The sequence below is a fragment of the Grammomys surdaster genome, unplaced genomic scaffold (genome assembly GCF_004785775.1).
Source record: "Grammomys surdaster isolate TR1022 unplaced genomic scaffold, NIH_TR_1.0 342, whole genome shotgun sequence".
NCBI lineage: Eukaryota > Metazoa > Chordata > Mammalia > Rodentia > Muridae > Grammomys > Grammomys surdaster.
In genome coordinates, this window is record NW_021604761.1 from 1,349,081 (window position 1) to 1,371,747 (window position 22,667).

The 22,667-nt window shown below is 41.6% G+C and overlaps 1 protein-coding gene across 6 annotated transcripts in view; it reads right to left on the reverse strand.

The window, feature by feature from the left end:
* Rbfox2 (RNA binding fox-1 homolog 2) overlaps positions 1 to 22,667 on the reverse strand; it is a 249,215-nt gene that overhangs the window by 146,199 nt on the left and 80,349 nt on the right. For all 6 annotated transcript variants that reach the window (XM_028778949.1, XM_028778947.1, XM_028778948.1 and 3 more), the window contains exon 2: positions 13,407 to 13,457. In XM_028778949.1, coding sequence (XP_028634782.1) covers positions 13,407 to 13,457 — 51 coding nt within the window. The remainder of the gene's footprint in view (positions 1 to 13,406; positions 13,458 to 22,667) is intronic.

The following is a 22,667-nucleotide window of genomic DNA, read 5'->3' on the forward strand; positions in this document are numbered from 1 at the left end:
ACACACACACACACACACACACACACACACACACACACACACACACACACATATATATATACACACACACCAATGTCTGTATATATAGAGACCCAAGGGCCACCTTGAGAATTTCTCAGACGTCAGCCACCTTACTTCTTAAGACAGTCTCTCACTGGGACCTAGGGTTTGTTGATTAGGTTAGGCTGGCTGTCCACAGCAAAGCCCAGGGATATCTCTGTTTCTGACCCCTGGCAGTAAGACTTAAAAAAAGGTCCACCATGTCCAGCTTTTACCATGGCTGTGGGAGATCAAACTAAGGTCCCTGTGCTTGAGCACCAAGTACTGAGCCAGCTCCCTTGCCCCAGTCTTGTTTTCTTTTTAAAGTATGAAAACAAACCTCAAAAGCCGTGAAATGGGGCTGGAGAGATGGCTCAATGGTTAAGAGCACTGACTGCTCTTCCAGAGGTCCTGAGTTCAATTCCCAGCAACCACATGGTGGCTCACAACTATCTGTAATGGGATCTGATGTCCTCTTCTGCTTCTGCTGAAGATAGTGACAGTGTACTCACATATATAAAATAAATAAATCTTAAAAAAAAAGCAGGTGAAACTTTTATTAAAAATTTTAATTTCTCTGCCCACCAATGAAATGTTATTGGAGCTGAATTTTCTGTTTGTGTCTGCTTTCCTCAGAATTAACAGAGTAGATTAGATGGCCCATAGAGCCCACTTACCTAGCCTAATATTTGACAGAAGCAGAGCCTATCCCATTCTGAACCACTGAGACATTGTTTTGGGGGCCTTCATTTTCATAGGACGTTCACTATCCATGTGAATGAGCTATCTGCCTCTGCAATCTCAGCACACTGAGTGTACCTTACCCATCATGTCTCCAAAAACACTGCAGAAATTGCTAATATGCTTTCAGCAAATATTTTTTAGCATCCCTTTGTACAAATAAGGAACAAAACCTCAGAGAGGTAAAACATCATGCCCAAACTGGAATTTGGATCTGACACCAAAGTCCTACAATCATTCTCCAGTGGTTTTCAAACTGTTCCCGTCAGCTTCAGGGCCTCCCAAGTGAAAGAAAACAAGAGGCAAGCCCCAGTTTCTCCATGTTTCCACCAGAACCGCCCACCACTCACCTTCTTGTACAAACTGCCTATGTAGCTCATGTTGTGAGCTATGAAATGACTTCAGACACTTACATGGCTTGCTACACAGTATGCATTCCCCTCTCCCTTCTAGAGCATAACATTTAGATCTCACCCATTAGCAATGTTACCCAAAAACTTTTGAACAACATCCACGTGTAAGTTACTGGTCTCAACTACTAGATTTTAATAATACAAACTCAAGAGTTTCATTAACACTGAGCACTTAGGCCACTGCAGGGCTACACTCTCTTTCTGTCCTCCAAGAACTGTCACAAGGAAAATCATGTTACCTTGCAGCTATAAAGCTTTGCCTGACCACACAGTCCAATCCTCTAGCATCTGGGACTCCTGTGCTGCCCAGATCTCCAATGCAGTTGCAAGCAAGCCAGCATCTCCCAAGAACTTTAGCTAGGCTTCCGTTCTAATCCCCTCACTGTGTGGTTAGCATACCTGTCGACTGCATATATTCTATAGCAGTTTATCCACTTCATTTTGCCTCCTCTTTAAGCACTCAAAAGAAATTCTTTGTGTGGCAATAAACTATAGGACTCACCAAATCACACTTGATTGCCTCCTTACTGCATCTGAAGAGAAATTATTTTAAAGAGCATCAAGCCTGTAAGTCTGGAGTTCAGTGCATCTCACCAAACAGAAACCAGCTAGGACACGTCTGAGTTCCTTATCAAGCTCTCACAACAAGGAAAATCTTAATTTCCTCATGTGCCAGTAAAGATTAAAATTCTGTCCCCTTGCATATAGACTCCTTAGGGGGGTCTCACTGAGATCAAAGGAGTATCAGTATGGAGATAATAAGGAGAAACAGGGCAAGATATAACCTCTCAGTGAAGGGAAAGTTAATGACCAATACAGAAAAATCAAATGTAAAACAAAATGCTTTTAAGATTTGTTTTGTTTCTAATTTGTGTTTGTTGTATGTATATTCACATACACTCACATGCACGCACAAAATCGTTTATGCTCACATCGGGTGCAGAGGCCTGCTGCAGGGGCCTGCAGAGGCCAGATGAATGTTCTGGATAGTTTTGATATTCAGAGATACAGTGGGACTGAGAAGCAAATTCCAGTGCTCTAGAAAATCAGTGTGTACTTTCAACCTCAGAGAAAACTCTTCAGCTCAAAAGATTTCTTTAAATTGTTTCTTTAATCAAAATGAAAGTAATGAAATACAAAATGTCTAGTTGAAAATTCATAAAATTTGAACACTAGCATATTTAGATTTAGAATTTGGCATCTCTAATTCAGAGACATAGAACTCCAGAGGCTGGTTTAACCTCCCCGTGCCTGGTTTCTTTACCTATATACAGCATGAAGTATTACTTAATGTCTCCTACAGGTTCTGGCACTACTGTGCTCTCCATGTGTTAGTGCCTTCTACACCATCCCTGCCTGGCCACCGGCTTGCTTGAGATTAGAACACACCTAGTAAAACTAATGTGCTGCTTGAGGATGGAGGCAATCATAAGACAACAGGATCACAGAATTCTTAGGCAGTCTATGACCCACAGGATGGCAGGAAGCTTTTGAGGGTACTGACTGAGGGTACAATGAAGAATAAGGGGCAGTCCTAAATAGGAAACACACAGGGGACATTCTACTAATTCAATAGAGACATTTATTGGGTGTTTTAAGAGCCTTCAAGGGCTAGATAAAATGACAGATTTACATTTAATACCCACTTGATCAAAGTCATTAAATTTGTAAGAGGTGCTCTCTCACAGAAGATCAGATATCTTGCTTCTTGAGTATTAATTTTTCATAAAGTTCTGGCAAGGCAGAGGCGATGAAATCTGGCAGTCCAACCAAAGCTGTCCTGTTCCTCCCTTTGTCCAAATATATCGGGTTCTTATCACAAGATTGTATGGGTCATAACCTTTTAACCATCTCTTAATGGCAGTGATAAAGTACCAACAGAAGTGGAAAGCATGTCCTTCGGAGGACAGCAGAGACCAAGAATCTATTCCTACATAAACCTATCAGAAAGACTTCATGGTGGAGGCAGCAACTAACGTGAGACTTAAGGATGGGCTGAATGCAAACATGAGAAGTACCCTGAGGGAAGGTCCTGGAACTTAAACCCATTTCCTTACCCAGCCCTACAGTAAAGCTGGAATACAGAGAGCCTTACATGAGGGAGAGGAGAGGCAGTTGGGCAGCACAGGAGTGCTCAGCAGAGACATGCTAAGCAGTGTAGTGAGACTCCAGTGAGGTCAGAGCTGTGCTTTTGCTTAAGTGCTAATTATAGAGAAGCTACTGCAATACAATTATAGAGGCTCAAAAATTCTAAAACTAAAACCCTGTTGATTAAAGCATTACTACACAGTGATACAGACTGTAACTCAGATGAGCCTCAAAAGCATTATGCTAGATAAGAGTCACAGACACTAGATCAGGTACACCACACAAGCCCAGCAATAGGAAATAGCCAGAAGAGAGGTTCAGTCAGAAAGCCTTTCACAGTATTTTTCTTTTAGTCAACAATTGACTAAAAGGGAAGTTGAGTAAATATTGGGAGTGACTGAGGTGTCCTAAAACTGGAGGATGATGATGGGGCCATTACTCCATAATTTACAATGTCACTGAATGGAACATTGTATTGGATAAACTTTATAGTATGGAAACTACACCTCAATAAAGCTTTTAAAAAACGACTGCCACATGTGCATTTAAATAGATTCATATTCTATGTATATTTGTACATATATAGTAGCTCAGGGGGAAATAGTATATAAGAAAGGAAACTTAGTCATGTTACTGCACCACTTGACTATAAAGATATTTACAGTGTTAATGAGGCATCATATAATCTATAAAGCAATGATAAATAGTGGCTTAAGAAATAATGAACTTATTAGATGGAAGAAAGTATGCTTATAAAATGCAATTCCTATCTTCAGGAGCAGAAAGCCAGAGAATATGTAAAATCGATAAATAGGAAAAAGCAGAATGCAAGTTCTGCAGATCCATGATGGTAGCAGCTAGTGAACACCTTGTGAAGACTGAGAGACCTGGGGGGCAAAAGCCAAGGCCACGTAATCCACTTAGCTGAAAACTGCTGCATGTGTCTCCCTTCCTCCACTAGAGGGTGCAAGGATGACACAACACTTAGGAGTGGGGGTGGGGGTGGGGGTAATGGACTGTAAAGAACAGAAGAAATATTTAACTTAGGAACCCATCATTTTAATCCAGCCTCTAGCTGGGGTCAGGGAGAGCTGGGGACTGGATGCACACGTGGGGCAGTGAATGCTTAAAGACATGAGCATCCTCATATGTTTTTGTTTGTATTTACTCTGAGACTTAAACCTGGGGCCTCAGGAATGCTAAGTGGCCTTTACATTCCCAGCCCTAAGGTTGGATTTTAAAGAATGATTGAAATAATGTTTTCCCAGAATCACAGATTATAATTCATTAGCAAGTCCAGGAAATAATTTCCACCAATCAATTAATGACCACAATCAACAATTCTTTAATGGAATAGAATAAAATGGAAAATCTTAACAATATTTAAAACATATCAGTGCTGTGTGGTAAAACTAAGAGGGGGGGAGGGAGAGAGAATATGAATTAGGTAGTTGTCATGCTGGCTTAGAAACTGAAAGGCACACTCTACACAGAGCTGTGTCCATTTTCAAGTTTGAAGGCACTAAGCTGTATAACTGAACCCTTCCCCACGTCCTCTGCCCACTGTATCTATCCACCAGACGCAGAGCAGTCAGCTTTGTCTGCCTAAGGACAAATGACTACAAGAGATATGTTTGCTTTTGTCCTTACTTCCCAGTCAACATAACTAAAGTTCTGAAAAGTTCATTGCAAAAACTGCTATCGGTGGCTGGAGAGGTGGCTGGGTGACTCAGAGCACTAGCTGCTCTTACAGAGAGAATCTAGGTTGAGTTCCCAGCATCCACACGGGGACACACAATCATCTATAACTCCAGTTCCAGGGGATCCTGTCCCTTCTTCTGACCTCAAAGGTATCACACACACACAAAATGCTCATTTATACATATAGGCAAAACACTAAAAGGTAAATAAACAAATAAATAACTCTAAAAAAATTTCAGGCTAGTTAACTAAAGTTCACTTTTGCCCACCCTCAGTGTTAACTCCCTTATACATGACGACTTAAACATTAGCTCTGAAAATTTCACTTATTTCTGTGACTCACTAAAACATATTCATTCACACAATCAAAGGAACTTTAAAAACAGAAAAAAAGTCATTCTTCAATCAAATCAAGAGCCTGACGATATAATAATAATTTTCTCTAATTTTATTTTATTTTATTTTTTATTTTTTGGTTTTTCGAGACAGGGTTTCTCTGTGTAGCCCTGGCTGTCCTGGAACTCACTCTGTAGACCAGGCTGGCCTCGAACTCAGAAATCCGCCTGCCTCTGCCTCCCAAGTGCTGGGATTAAAGGCGTGCACCATTACCGCCCGGCCTCTAATTTTAAAATAAAGAGATAAACGATGGACCACCAGCCTTTTAAAGCAAGACAAGAAGAAAACCTGACAGAAACAGAACTTTAAGACACAAGCACTTTTGTTTTCTTTTTCTAAAATAGGAACAAGTCCAATTTGGGTGAGCCATTCTAAAAATCAAACGAGCCACAAAGAGCTCTGCAAACCTAAGCCACAGAGCACTTTACAAACGTTTGTTTTTGTAACTTTCTGAAAATCCTATTTCTACAGAGACTGCAACACCTAAAGCTAAGCCAGTCTGCTGTCATCTCCATAGCTCACTGTAACACCTCATTCACAGACAGTAAGTGTGAGACACTGACAGGTGCCTGCATTCAAGCTCTAAGGACTCAGAAGGCACTGCAGCACGAGCCTACCACACTTAGTTTACAGATATCCCGCAGGACTGAGCATGTCAGGCGGGCCACTTTGGTCACCTACTTGCATCTGCTGGCCCTGGGGTGACTCAGAACCGGACACCAAAGCCAACTCAGCTACAGTTGCTGGCAGTGTGCTTTCCATCAGATCCCTTGGTGCGCACTTCCTGGCCACACTTCCAGCCCTTCTGCCTGACAAACCCAGTCACAATTCTGCACTTCTCCCCCATTCCCTCTCACAGCCCCTGGACTATATGCAACATGGGTGCCACACAAGTTTAAGTTCTCACAGTAGAACTAGATGCTATAGAAACTGATGTAATCAAGGTTAGAGTTCTTTGCAAACAAACAGTTCACATTTGAATGCTTTGAGAACATTTAATAAGACACGAGAAATCTTTGCTCAGTCCGATTAGATGCAGGCAAGACAAATGTAAAGAATGGCTGAGAAGGAACTAGAACAGACCTCCATGGGGCTACTAGGAGTGTCATTAATGTCTTAAAGCACACATACTGCCAAGTCTGGTGACATACCTGTGACCCCAGCACTTTGCAGACTAAGGCAGAAAGAGCCCAAGTTGGAAGTGAGCTTAGAATACACAGGGAAGCTATCTCAAAAAATAAACAAAAATTAACAAACACTGGACATTTTGTGAAGCTAGTTTATGAAAGAACCTAGTAGCATTTCTATCAGTAGATCTGTATGCAATTTTAAACAAAAGTTTAAAATTACTTTCCTACTTCAACCAAATGTTTAGTCAACCTTTGGTGGTCTGCTAGTCTGTATCACAGCTAAAATGAGCCTTTATCCAACGCCACCCAGTTGGTCCGAGGCTGTGTCAACATAATTGTCAGCATACCTTTCTTTCCACCCTCAGAAGTGCCCCAACTTGAACAACAGGTTAATAATATAGTCACCTTAATAACAGTAGATGTATAAAGTTGTAATACTTAGAGGTGGCAAAGAACCAGTCTTAGGATTCCTGCTGTATTTTCAAGGTTTCCTTTGACAGCCAACTCCAAATCAATAATCTTAACAAGTCAGTAAGGTTTTTATAAAGAACTAAGACCTCTTCTAACTGGACTACCATTCCAAAGTCCCTTCTGTATAAGAACTCAAGACCTGACACATGCAATTATTCTCCCATTTAAAAAATAATACATGCTCACAAACAGTCTTATTTTTGCTATATTAGGGTACATTTATAAGTGCATGCATGGCAAATTGTAGTTGGCTGTCCAGAAGAATTAGATGCTGAAACTACACACTATGGCCATGGGACATGAAGAGCTCAGGCCAAGGTTGAGATGGGGCATCTTCTGCTGGCCAGCCTGCACAGTGCCAGAAGCTGCTGCTCAGGTGCTGTGGAGACACCATCAAAGCTCTCACTTAGCAGTAGACTCTGCTGTAATAGAGACACTGGTCAGGCAAGATGTGCCATGGTGCAGTGGTGGCATGACTTTTATAAGGATAACCAACCAACCACCTTCAGACTAGAGTTAAGTCTGCTCCACAAGAAGGAATCCATGGTTGGTGCTATAAATCTGGTCAAAAGCCTTCAAGGATGGTATGGAGTCATAGATCCCAGCAGAGAAGGTACAGCTGTTATTTTTCCTGAAAGGACATGATGTGCTCATCAAGGTGCTACCTAAACAAACATGCTTATCTCCATAGATAAATGGTGCTGACAGATTAGATCAGAGGACAGTGTTGACCCATATATAACTGGTCAATAACTGAGAATAAGTGATTATATAGCATTCAGCTATTAATGAGACATCTATGTCACCCACTCCAAGACATCGCAAGAGAGAGAACAGAAAGAATGAGAGAACTAAGAATGGGCTAGAACATGATAGAATGCTGTCTTCCGAGTACAACATGTTTGTGGTACTCCTGAACTTAAAGCAGCTGTAATTACCCGCACAAGACTGGCCGTCAACAGTCATCAAGGAGCAGGAAGGGACTCACAAGGTTCACTTACCGTTAAGGGTTTGTGAGTAGTTAATGGTGTCTTGGGGTGGGGGTGGGGTTCCAGTGATACAGCAATGCTACTGTAAATAACCTCTCACCCCATGCTTCTAAAAGCAGCCTTTAAAAAACACATTAAGGTAGGCATGGGGGAGATGAAACAGAAGAGGGATGAATTGAAAAAAGGGTCAGCAGCTGCAACACAGGGACAAGAGAGAGCAACAAGGGTATATTTTATGTGCACTAGTGTTCTGCCTGCATGTATGTCTGTGTGATGTATCAGACTCCCTCCCTGGAACTAGAGTTACAGACATTTGTGAGCCACAATGTGGTTGCTAGGAATTGAATCTGGGTCCTCTGGAAGAACAGCCAGTGCTCTTAACCACTGAGCCATCTTTCCAGCCCCCAGGAGCTAGAACTCTAAATCACTAAATGACATTACCAGCCTAAAATCCTGCATGGCTTTGATAAATACTTAGCTTTTTAGAAAGCTGATTCCGCATCTGTGAAACTGAAACACCGTTTGCCTTCCCCACTTTTTCAGAAAGATCACAATGGCAAGTACTATTGTGTGCGTGAGGACTTTATAAGCAAAATGGACTGCTATCCCAGTGATTGCTCAGGAAAAAAGGCTATGGTAACCTTGCTTAAGAAACCCAAAGTGGGTTAGAGAAGGCTCAGAGGTTAAGAGCACTGGCTACACTTCCAGAGTCCTGAGTTCAATTCCCAGCAACCACATAGTGGCTCATAACCATCTGAAGAGCACTGGCTGTTATTGCAGAGGACTTAATTTGATTCTCAGCACCCACATGGGAGTAAACAACCATCTGTAACTCCAGCTGCAGGAGTTTAGAAAACATTTCTGGCCTCCATGGGCACCAGGCACACATACATGCAGGCAAAACGCTCATACATGTGAAATAAATCTTAAAACAACAGCAACAAAAGTACCTTGCAAGGTATGGTGATGCACACCTCTCTTTAATCTCAGCACTTGAGAGGGACAGGCAGATCTCTGTGCATTCTAGGCCAGCCTGGTCTACCAAAGAGAGTTCCAGAGCAGCCAGAACTACATAGAAAGACTGTCTCAAAAGCAAACCACCACCAAAAAGAAAGAAGAAAAAAAAAGAAACCTCTATCAGTAGACAGGCTTTTCTTCATGGGTTTTATCATTTATAACAGGCTGAAGTATGCTGCAGACACGGTGAAATGTTGATGTGCTAAGTTGATAATGAACTGAGACAGTGGTCATGGATTCCTCATAACTAGATCTAGGGCTAAGCATCATAAAATCTAGGAAACCTCTAAATAGAAGTAAAACCATGAGCGAGCAAGTGAATGTCAGTCACTTCCATTTTTAAGAAATGGACCACGGGCACAAGAGGCGTTCAAGATCTGATTAGGTGCTGACTTGAACTACAGCTTCGGGAAGGCATTTTACCGGCATCCTTACCATCCCAAAGAGAACATTTGCATCATCCACTGTAAGAGAAGTCAGAGAGGATGAAATGTGAAGTCACTGATGACAGCATTTCACAACATGCCAAAGAGCATTATTAGATGCTGATGGAAGTCCTGGATGGAAAGGATTCTCATATGTTTAAAGCAGAATCCCAAACGAATAAGGAAAGGAAATAAAAACACACAATTAAAATTCACCTCACCACCCGACCCCAACGCAAGCTCCTGGATTTGCTGAGACAACACCACACTTGGGAGCTGTAAAGATCACAAGTTCAGCTCCTGCCCAGCGCAAACTGCCAGGTGTCCCCTGTTTCACACTGACCAGTGCCTCCTCAGTCACAAGGCCCTGAGTGGGAGCTCACAGGGTTAGGTGCATTAATTAGCAGCACTTACCTGGATTCTGTACCCATCGAGCACAACAAGCAGCTGTTCAATATTGGAGTATTTGCACTCTTCTAAGATCCCTAATTCAAAGACCCAGCCAAAGTACAAAACAAAGTCCAACAAAATAAGCAGAAATAAACCTTTCTTCACCACTGGAGTGTGCCTCAAGTAAAACCAGCAGCTTTGCCCCATGGCAAAGGGTCTGTACCAGCCTACAGCACAGTAGCACAAGTAATGGGCACAGAGAAACACAAACAGATCCCTGCTACCAAAGAAGCGCAAAAGAGGAGTGCAGGGCAGAGACTGCTGAGTGAGCTTTAACACATTCTTACTAAGTCCTTTTGCTTAGCTCCTCATTGATCTGCAATCCCCACAGAAACACAAAACTGGGCAGTATTCTTCAGAGCCTTTAAATTTGGAATTTTATTTCCCTACAGACACATCAATAAACCTGCCGTCTGATCCTTAGATAGGCAATTTTATAAATAATGAACTATGTGCATTACTATGTAAGACTAGACTAGGAGATTGAATGTGACTTCCTATATGTTATTTAGCAAAAGGTAATACAGAGAAAAAGCAAAGGGTAATACAGAGAAAAATCCTTCTTACAAAGCAGTCCTTAACAGTACAGTTCTCATTCTGCATGACAGAACCACCTGCAGGGATTTCTAACATTAGAACCACTACACCCAATCTGCAACCTACTCAGTCGGAATCTATAGGGGCTCACCTCCAGGCACCAACATTTTCTTTCTGATGTATGGCCAAGATACAGAACTGTCATAAACACCATAAATACCATAGCCAGTAGAAACTCCAGGGCAGGGCTACAGTAAAAAGAAAAACATTCATGACTTCTATATTCTCTTTAGATTTAGGGCCAGTGACCCTATTATTTAATGTATGTGAGTACACTGTAGCTGTCTTCAGACACATTAAAAGAGGGCATCAGATCTCATTACAGATGGTTGTGAGCCACCATGTGGTTGCTGGGAATTGAACTCAGGACCTCTGGAAAACCAGCCAGTGCTCTTAACCTCTGAGCCATCTCTCCAGCCCAGTGACTTTATCTTTCAATTAAAATTCCCACCTTCTGTTTCAACAAGAAGGGTCCACTGGGAGATGCGCCCTGAGAAGAACAACTATTCTTCTGTCCTTCCTATCCTACCTGTGGGCACTCTGACACCATCCTAGCAAAAATGAAAGTCCTGGGCAAAATCTTTTAATGTGGAAGGCAGTTCTGCAGAGAACTGCTTACATCCTAGCTTCTGAGATCGGCTTCAGCACTCTTAATGAGATTTAGTTCCTTCTAGACCAGAACTACTCAAACTTTCACTTAGCACTGCCATTCCTTGTGTTCCACAGGAACATGGGTGGCTTTTTTAAAACAATACTATAGCTGGGCGGTGGTGGCACACGCCTTTAATCCCAGCACTTGGGAGGCAGAGGCAGGCAGATTTCAGAGTTCGAGGCCAGCCTGGTCTACAGAGTGAGTTCCAGGATGGCCAGGGCTACACAGAGAAACCCTGTCTTGAAAAACCAAAAAAAAAAAAAAAAAAAATGCTATAAAGAACAATGAAAAAGTCTTCAAAGGTATCAGAAATCACTCTTTCAAACATCCTAGAAAATATCAATATCTTGATATTTTCAAGATGAAACTCACTGACATCATTTCTCTAAGGAATGGCCTTATGGGTCCTGCCTTACTGTTCCAGCCTCATCTGCTCAAGTCTTTAAGTAACATAAAGATGCTCAAGATTTTACATGCTAGCTATACTGAGGCTGAAGGTTTTGTATACTGTTAACGTGTAGACAAAATATTAAGGCCTAGGTAACTGTTACCTGTCTAGCCTGCCATTTTGTGCTTACTAATGTTATAAGGAAACTTTGTCATGTGCTGTTACTAGGAAACTTTCTCATGCCCAAGTTGATTGTATATTTAGTTATGTTCTGTGCTTTGGTGTTCTTGGAAACCAATCACAATAGAAGTCAGGTAGAACTGCTTTGTATAGTTAGCCACAATAAGGTTGGCACCAAACCAACTGCCAGGTAGCATTCCCTGTACCTATGTATAAACTGTCATGGTCTTTGCTTTTATAAGCTGCCCCTGGGATAGACCCCAACATAAGAGAGACGCCTGTACCAATATAAGAAGCTATTTGGAATAAAAGTTCCATTGTGAGTGGGGCTCAGGTAAAGCTTAAGTTCCAAGACCTCCCTCATAACTGACACCTGCTTGGAAGCAAGTGACAGGTACGTAGGTAACTGACATCTTGGCTGGCAAGTTAAGACATGAATGTTAGGCAAGGCAAGACCCTTGCCATAGTTGTATACCCCAACAAATGGGAGCAGGATTAGTGTACAACAGAGACATGTTCTCCTAGGAAATCCCCTATCCCTAAACACTGATTGGTGGAATAATTTGGGATAGATGTTTGTGGATTTCAAGAATTAAAAGATCTATAAGATCCTGGCTCAAGGTTGAAGCTAGCTCCCGAGTCTAGTCTGTAGCCCTAATCAATCAGTCTTTAGGTGTGGCATTCAATAAACTATCCCTGTTTGACTGAGATCATTGAGACTGGGATCTGGGTTGTTTGTGTGGCAGTTTCCAGACCCCAACATATACCAGCTGTACTGAGGCTATAGGAAGTACTTCTGCCCAGGCTTCGAAAGAGCTTGGGACCAACAACCCAACAACAAAGGCAACAGAAACTGCTTTTTCTCAAGTAATCCTTCCCTTATAAACCCACATGGCTAAGAACACTTCAGGGAGACGAATGGAATTGTCTTGCTGCAGATTATTGCAAAGAATCAAAAAAAATCTGTGCAAGAAGTAGTCACATGATCAAAATTAAAAAAATAACTCCTGTATTAAGAACTAGGAGGTCTGCTGGGTGGTGGTGGCATACACCTTTAACCCTAGCACTCAGGAGGCAGAGCTAGGTGATCTTTGAGTAGAGTACAGCCTCGTGTACACAGTGAGTTCTAAGATAGCCAAGGCTACACAGAGAAACTCTGTCTCAAAATGCTCCCCCTCAAAAAACCAAACAAACAAAAAACAAAACAAAAATCAAAGCAAAACAAAGACCAAACAAACAAAAGACCTAAGAGGTACCAAGAAAATCAGGCTAAAAATTCATAACCTAGAGATGAAAAGCATCAGAGCAGATATACTGCTAAGAGATTGTTTTTCCTGTAAGACCCATACTTTAAATAACATGACTATGGCCGGGCAGTGGTGGCCCACGCCTTTAATCCCAGCACTTGGGAGGCAGAGGCAGGCAGATTTCTGAGTTCGAAGCCAGCCTGGTCTACAGAGTGAGTTCCAGGACAGCCAGGGCTACACAGAGAAACCCTGTCTCAAAAAACCAAAAACAAACAAAAACAAAAAAAACCAACAACAACAAGAAAAAAACCCATGACTATAATACCCACAGAAATGTACTTACTTCAAAATCTCTAAAAACAAATTCATTGGTAAAACAAATTATACTACCTTCAAAACTGTAATTTCAGAAGAAGTTACCATTTCTCTCTTAATCCATTCTTTCAGAGCATACTAATAGAATTAGAAGCATAGACACATACCTGGCTGTCCCTTGCTGGGAATCCATGATAACCCGGGGTCAGTGGCTCGTTCTAAGACAAAAAAATAATAATAATAATCAAACTTCAAAAGAAAATGTTAAGAATCAAAATCATCCAAACTAATCAAGTATGAACTTCGTCCTCAGTTTCCAAAATTTGCCATTTTGATAATCTACCTGCCTACTATACACTCTCTCCAGCTAAATACTACAATGCCATATACACAAACATACTACAGACAAATCGTAGTTTCTTTCTCCTTATGTAGATAAACTGTTTCCTTTTCTGTGTCCTCAAGCTGAGTACTACTGAGACACAGAAGAGTAAGTCCTAACTTTGTTCCCACTGGAGTTTGAGCGGCCCCAGAGGCTGACAACACAGGAGAACAGAGTTCCACACATTTCCATGTGTTTCACCCTGTTGAAAAATGCTTTCATCCGGGAAAGTGTCAGTTCCTCTATCAGTTCTGTTAGCCTAGATGCAGTTCCACTTCTGTTCAGTACTCCCTTACCTCTCAATCACCAACTGGGCTCAAAGTGACTCCTAGCATGCATACCCGTTAGTGTTTCTTACATTACTTGCAGAGTTCACTTTACACCTTATCTATTAGAATTCACATTTAGTGTGTCTCCTCTTCATACCAAACAGTTAAATCAAGATCTCTGAGGCCAGCCAGGCGGTGGTGGCGCACGCCTTTAATCCCTTTAATCCCAGCACTTGGGAGGCAAAGGCAGGTGGATTTCTGAGTTCGAGAGTTCGAGGCTAGCCTGGTCTACAGAGTGAGTTCCAGGACAGCCAGGGCTACACAGAAAAACCCTGTCTCAAAAAAAAAAACAAACAACAACAACAAAAAGGTGCTTGCCAACGGAAGATATGGCACTAATTCAGCACCACAGCACACATATCATGAGCACCCACTTTGGCTGACTGGACCCACTTGATCATCCAGGCAACAGATATTGAGTGCTAAAACTTCCAAATTAATGTTAAATGACTGAAGACATGAGAAAGGTAAGCAAATGATGTCCCTGCCTTCCAGGAAACTTTAGGAGACAGTGCACACACAAAGCACAAACAGCAGCACATAATTTCTTTGTAATTTCTAAGAACTCAATGTAGCTACTTAAATAGCCTCATCCTCTTCCAGGCACTTGGATTTTCATTCATACTAAAGAGAAGATGAATTTTCACTGATTGGGCTTCATGGAAAAGAATACAATTTCCGATTAATGGCATCTACATCAAAGATATAATTATATTCAAAAGCTTGGTTTGGTATTCATATAGTGTCAAAGTCTGCATTCCCTTCAAAACCATAAGAGGTAGAGTCAATTTAAGCTTATACAGCACCATTGTCTTTTGTCCATCCTATCCCGTACCTCCCAAGATCTAGCACAATGACTAACACACGGTAGGCACCTGAAAGAATGGTTAAGCAAATAAACGGAATTGGTCTTACATAAGCTAGCGATTCTAAGTTATTTTCTGTACCTGTAAAATTCTTTGGACACTTAGATATTTATAGTCTCCTCAAAAAAACCCAAAAATCAAAAAACTCTAGTCAGTATTAGAGATAACTGCCTTAAGAGTTTATGGATGTCAAAAACAAAAATCTTGAAGAAAAAAGCTGAACAATAAGATTTCCAAGTTCACTACAAAGCTTTAGCAATCAGCAGAGTGTGACACTGGCCTAAGGACAGGCATGTCTGCTTCTGTTTAAGGATGAACCCTTCCCCCACGTTCCTTTCTTTGTGTGTGTGTGTGCTGCTGGGAAGTAAGCCAGGGCCTTATATGGACATCCAGCCCTTTTACATTTATTTAAATAAAACCTCTGGATTCCAAGATGGGGTGGGGCAAAGACTAGACATGTGGGTCAATAAAGTGTAGCTAAGAAGTGTGTGTGTGTGTGTGTGTGTGTGTGTGTGTACAGAAACCTCACAATTATAACCAAATAATGTTTTTAAAGGATGCCAAGAAAGTCAAGGGCAGAAAGAATAGTCTTTTTAAGAAATGCTGATGAGGCAACTGGATATCCATCCGCATGTAAAAGGAGTTAAAAGCCCGTGCCATGTACTAAAGTAACTCCAGCTAGATTGACCTAAAACTATAAAACTTATGAAGGAAACCTTCAGTACCTCTGGGCAAGCAATAGTTTCTTCACTAGAACACCAGAAGCATGGAAGACAAGAAAGGAGGTCAATTAAACACCATTCAAATGTACAACTTTTGTCCTTCAGCATTCTCCAGGAACAAAGGTAACCTACACAATGGAGAACAAACACTCTGGAAGTCACATTTGATAAGGGAAAAGTGTCCAAAGTATATAAAGCACTCTTAAAATTCAGCAATGGGCAGGGGGCGAGGGGTTGGGAGGAAGGAGGTGGACCTTTAAAATGAAATGAGAGTTTGAACAGTCAGTTCTTTAAAAGATATGGAAGATAGCAGGGAGGCTCAGTGTCATTCACCACTGGCACAACCCATAATCAAAAGTCTGACAAGAGCAAGTGTTGAGGATAAAAAAAGAAATGGAGACTCTGTACACTGCTGGTGGGATGGGAAGTAGTACGGTCGTCTTATAAACAGCTATGTGGTCCCTCCCCCCAAGAGGTTAAATATGAGGCTGGAATGATGGTCAGATAGCTCTGTGGGAGAGAACAGACTGCTCTTGCAGAAGACCTGAGTTTCATTCCCAACACCCAAGTCAGAAGGCCCGTAAGTGCTTGTAACTCGGGCTTTGAGGCATTTGATGCCTGTAGCATCTGTGGGCCCCCACATTCACATGTACATACTCACACATGTACACACACACAATGAAGAATAACATAAAATAAAGTTAAACACACTGCTACCACATGACTCAGAAATTCCACAACAGGGAATACGCCCAAGGAAACAAAATGCACATCCACTCATGGGCAATCGTGTTGAAAGCAGTCTAATTTCACAGGACCCAGAGAGTACAGCAGTGAACAACAGAACCATTAGACACAGGACACCCAATGTGAATAAATCCTGAAGACATCACAGCAAGTGAAAAAGACCAGAGAGAAAACGGCCAGAAACGTCATTGTTCCATTTATAGGAAATATCCAAACCTGACAAGTCCACGATGACAGAAAATAGCTGAGCGGTTTCAGAGGCAAGGGTGAAGACGAGCAGTAACCAGTAGCAGGTTCCTCCGGGGTGATGGGACTACTTGAAATTGGGTACTGGTGACAGACACATAGCTCAGGTGTTATACAAAACCTACCAATCCTCTGAAGAGGTGAAATTAATAAATAGTGTAGGAGCAACTCAGTCTGTCTCTTACTTTAAGATAATAGTTAGGGGCCCGGCAAGATGGCTCAGCTGGTAAAGGTGCTTGCCTATGACCAAGCCTGAAGACCTGAAGTCAACCTCTCAGACCACAGGGTAGGAGGCAAGAACTAACTCCTGGAAGTTGTTCTCTGACCACACATGCACTCTGCCATGTATCTGTATGTATGTACACATGTACATGTGTACACAAACACATTTTAAAATTTAAAAGGTATTAAAATAAAAATGATAATTAAGGGCAACGTTGACTTTCACACTAACAGTTACAAGAAAGAAATATAACTTAAATTATTTATAAAATGGAGAGAAGGGGCGGGGCAGGAAAATTAGACAGGAGAGGACAGAGAACAGGAATCCTGTCGTCCACATGCACCTTACTTGTTCTGAATTCTGTAGATTTACCGCAAGGCTATTCCCTAACAGTGATGATGTCAAAGAAAGCCATCAGATCTTGAGCAGTTCAAGCAGTGTGACTCAAGGTCAGGAAGGAGGAGGAAGACAGGGAAACGTAGAGACGACACAGGAATGTGTAAGGTTATTTCCTGCCATTGGGAGAAACTGCTGCCCTTGACCTGCGGAACCCAAGAGCCCTGTTCTTCCCACTTTTCAGGTTCTCATCTCAACGACCGTCCCGTATCACCTTTAAAAATGTAAAGATTTCAACATTTTCTCAGAGAATTATATCTGACTAAGAAGGTAGTCAAAATGTCCAAGTGCATGCTAACAAGGCCTCATACTCCAAACAACAGTCCACATACACATCTTATGTCCTGACATTCTAAAGACCAACAGTACAGAAAACTCTGTTGAATGTGTATGTGTGTGTGCAGTAGAAGGGGAGGGGGGGGAGAGGGGGAGGAACAGGGGGAGGGGGAGGGGGAGGGCAAGTGAGCATGATCCTGGGAGCTCATGTCTTCAAAAACACTAGAAAGGGAATAACATCACCATCTGCTGTACACAAGGCTAAGGCTACTGAGAACTATGCTGTGTGTTGGAGAGCAGTGTCTCAGAGTGGTCTAAACTAAATGAAGAAGCATTGTTTTCCTTTTCAATTTTACCGTGTACACCCATCTCTAACAATGTATTAACTTCATAGTATGTGTTTCCTAGCAACTCAATTCTGTGTGAGGCTCATTTCTAGTCAGTGCACCCCGCTACATCCACTCATTCTCAGTGCTGCTCTAGTACAGTATCCTAAACGCCTACAGGTATTCCCACCCTACTTTCTTGATGAATACTGAAATTCCTCTCTCTTATACTCTGTGCTTACTAACCATGCAGCCTGTGGGCATAGAGTTGAAACACCACTTCCCATCCATGAGATCAGCAAAAAACAAACGACTGTACAAACAGGGGTCATCATACCTAATGTAGGAATCTAAGTATACAGGGGCCACCAACATGCAATGGGACAAAAATACCTAGTGACAGACACTCCACCTTAAAACCCACCATTCTCTCTAATCTAGAGACTCACCAGTACACACGCTCAGGAAGCATGTGTGCAGATTGTCTGTGTTGTCAATCACAGTGAAAACTTCCTAGGAGGAACTTCCATTTCCTTCACAATGGGGAAATGTTATCATTTATATAGTTTCAACATCCTGTGTGCCAGTTTAAAAATAAAGAGAACTCTCTAAGAACTATCTAAGCCAATATAACTCGGCTTGCATGGTATGCACTTTAGACACTGAAGATATCTTGCTGACTCGGTGTTGAGTTTTTAATCAGTGTGAAACCAACAACTGAAGGTTAAAAACAGGGATGAAATTATAAGAAGTATTAACAGCTTGGATAGAAATAAAGTATATAAAAGCAGGGGATGGTAGCATGAAGCTATAACCTCAGCACCTGTAATCCTGAGGAAATGGGACAGGAGGACCAGGAATGCAAGTCTATCTTTGGTAACAGTAAATTCCTAGTCAGTCCAGACTATGTGAGATTCTGTCTCAAAAACCCATAAATTAACTAATTAGATATATACACATATAAGAAGTACAATTACAACCATAGAAATGCTTACTAGCTACAGAGGCCAGCAATTAAACGTGTGTGAACATGAGAAAGGGCAACACAAGGTCCATAAGTAATTGTCAAGTAGAACAGCCACAATGGATGCCAAGTGTGCAAATGAACACTGAAAAGTGACACAGTAAGACAAATGACCCCGACTTTCCTATCTTCACTGACACACACAGGTATGATAGATCCATTTAAGCAAAAGAACATATGATTATGGAACAATGGCTGTTTGACAATGAAGGCATCAGTGTTTTGCTACCGATGCATGCAGTCCTGATGGTTAGAAGGCAATTAGTGAGGCTGGTAAGAACCATAGGTCTCTTTTTGAAAGGGGAGGAGCACAATAGCCTAATATCCCTAGCTTTTTATTAGGACAAGACCTCCAATAACAGTGTGACAGACTACTAATGCTGAACAGACAACAGTATGGTTTTCTACAGCAGTACTCAGTTTCTGCCCTCATCCCAAAGACTCCCCAGTCAAGGGCCTCATTCATGCCATGCAAGTTCTCTACCACACATTGTTGTCAACGCAATGGTTTAACTTTAAAAAAAAAAAAATGCTTTCTGAAAATTATCAGTATCACCTCTGAATTAGGTAATATATGTGCAAAAATAGAAGCAAAATTACAAAAAACACTGTTGCCAGAATACTACATGGGGGAGGTATCATCAAGCAATTTTAGATACAACTAGGAGGTGCTAGGAGGACTTACCAATGCTGAGTATCAAAGGTCCTGCTTCTGCTTCACAATCACAGTTGTGATACAGACCCTAAGGAGCAGGCCATACAGTAGTAAAGCTATGTCTCCCAGGAGCCAAAGGGGGCATCACACTGCCTTAAGTACTCAACAGGTCATGGTTTACCAACCTAAACGTTGTATTAAACAACAAATATACAATGAAATAAGCTAATCAAGTTAAAAAGTTCAAAAGCTATCCCTCTGTTAGGTCTCAGGCAGTCCAGATATCCAGAAACGAGCTCACACTGGTCTATAGGAGGATTTCTCGAGGTTACATAAAAGCCAGTTTTACTTAGGAACTTGTGAAACTGATTTCCATCTGCCAAAAGAAGTCATTTCCCTCCCTTCCCTCTGGCAGAAGGGACAACTGGCTCCACTAACATATACCTGTGTCTGCATATGAAAGCCCACTGCACCCTCCAGGCTCCCTCAGCCCCTATACACAGTATTTGTTTAACATCAAAACTCCCACTCAGGTTGTCTGGCTCCCCACAGCCAATCACCCTACTCACAATCTCTCTATTCCTGCACTCACTCTCTTGTTCTCTTCCTATGCTCCATTGTCTACCTCATGTCTCCACTCTTCTCTCCCGCTCACCCACTTCCCTAGCCCTGGCCTTGTCCAGTGTGATTCCCTTACTCTCTGCTCTGGACTCTGGATATTCGTTCATTCCTGTTTTCCCTCACATACACAACCCCCCAATGAACCCTTCCCTAATAATGGAGTGTTCAAGTCAGCAGTTTCTTTACTGCCCTGCCCCGCCACCAATACTTGTGGTGCTGAAACCCAGGAAAGGCACAAATAAACCCAGTTCAGCACCAATGCTTTTTACTTTTATATCTAACAAAATCAAACCATTTTCACAAAATGGAAGAGAAAGGACACTATGAATAAAACAAAATTTGTGCCTCAGGAGAAGGAAGCAAATTAAGGTAGGAACTGATCTGTTTTCCTCCAGAGTTTGGGCAATGCCACAAACTCTGGCTGCCCATGACTTAATCTCTATTTGAAATGAATTTATTGCTTTGCATGCATTTGGAACAATGGAAGGAGAAATTATTCACACCACATGGACTGGGGCAATTCCTCTGATATTTTATTACCTTGCTCACTGCAAGTTGCTCTTTTTCAAGCATTGGTTCTTGTTTAAACAGAGAAGGAAGTAAATACCACAGGCACTAAACATGAGTCGAAGTTGTATGTGCTAATCTGTGCAAACTGAATCACAGCAACAAATACCTAAGCAACCATGAGTTATTACTCTGCTTCCAAATCACAGGGTTCAAAGTACTTAGAGATAGGATGAAGGTTTCTAAGAAGTACAGATCTAGTAGGTCCAGCCTGCTCCTAGTTTAAGGTTCAGTTACTAACTGGTAAACTAAGTGGTCTTGCTATGCAAGGCACAATTCACTGCCTCTCCTGGTCTGCACAGTAGATGACAGCCACTGTTACACTCACTTACACTCTGACCTCTCTGGGTGTGATGGTTTGTATATGCTCTGCCCAGGGAGTGGCACTATTAGGTGTGGGCCTGTTGGACTACGTGTGTCACTGTGGATGTGGGCTTTAAGACTCTTACCCTAGCTGTCTGGGAAGCCTGTATTCTGCTAGCAGCCTTCAGAAGAAAATGTAGAACTCTCAGTTCCTCAGGCACCATGCCTGCCTGGATGCTACCATGTTCCTGCCTTGATAATAATGGACTGAACCTCGGAACATGCAAGCTAGGCCCAAATAAATGCTGTCCTTAGAAAAGCTTCCTTGGTCATGATTCACAGCAGTAAAACTCTAAGTAAGACTTTGTTGGTCATCATTTGAAATACCCATGGTCTAAACCAATTTCATACCAAATCTGAAGGGAGACGACAAGCTTCTCAAAGCCCATCTTTTCCATAAGCTATGAGATCTAAAAGACAAATCAACCCCTTTCTTTAGAGATGAGAAGGCTACAAAGTTGAGAAAAGTTCTCTATTCCACCTTTCAAAGAGACAGGTGCCAAATAAAAGGCTGGGAAACTAGAATTCCCGTTCTCGTATGCTATTGACCACTGACCTTGGATATCCAACTTCTGTCTCCAGTTGGAAGTCAGAAAGATTAATTTTCAAATACTGGATACAATGCTTTTCAACTGTCCGATGCTAGCAAGCAACCATAGAATAGTTTCTCAACTATGTAACAGAATGTCTACCTCACACAGCAGTGATGGTTAGGGAACACAAGACAAACTTGCTTGGCACAGAATTTAACACAGAGATGCTCAATGGAATAATTTCCTTGTTACAGAATACCTCCAAGTAGAAACTATGTAACAAGTGAACAGGCACTCTTAAATTTCCCACATGTCCAAACAACTAAGCTCTCTTAGCTTTCTCTACCATCATTTCCTCAGATATGTGGCAAATGACCTGCACTCACTGCATTCCAGCCTTAGGAATGTTAAAAACTTGATAAAAATTAGTGATGTACAAGGCAACCTAGGTGACACAGCAAGCAAAAAAAAAAAAATCAGAATTGGACTTAAGGGTACAGAACAAAACTATGTTTAAAAAAATAAAGTTAGGAATGATGGCATATGCCTGTAACCGCTGTACCCCAGGGGTAGGAGGACCAGGAGCTTGGGGCTAGCTTCAGCTACAAAGAAAGTACAAGGCTAGCTCGAGATCCTTTCTGAAAAAGCAAAAATTAAATAAAGGAATTGTAGCAGAGTGGTGGTGGTATAGACTTTAATACCAGTACTTAGGTAATACAGAAGGCGGAGACAGGTGGATCCCTATGAGTTCAAGGCCAGCCTAGTCTACAGAGCAAGTTCTAGGATAGCCAAGGCTACACACAGAAACCCTGTCACAAAAAAACAAAACAAAACAAAACAACAATAAAATACAAACAAAATGAACGAATAAAATCATTAGCCATCTGAGGAAGAAATGAATGAGGTTATTTGTAAGGTAAGCAGAGCAACTTTGCCTTTACAATGACTATGCTTCACACACAAGGAGGATATGCTACTGCCATCCATCTCCCGGGCTTTTTGATTCACTTTATTTTATTCTTTTATTATTTAAGTAATATTTGTTCAAGAAAACAATATTACTTTAAAGTATAGAGAAATAAGAACCTCCCTTAGTTTTTATCCCTTCCACTTTTAAGGCTCATGGTACAGACAGAGCTCCCAGTCTGAACA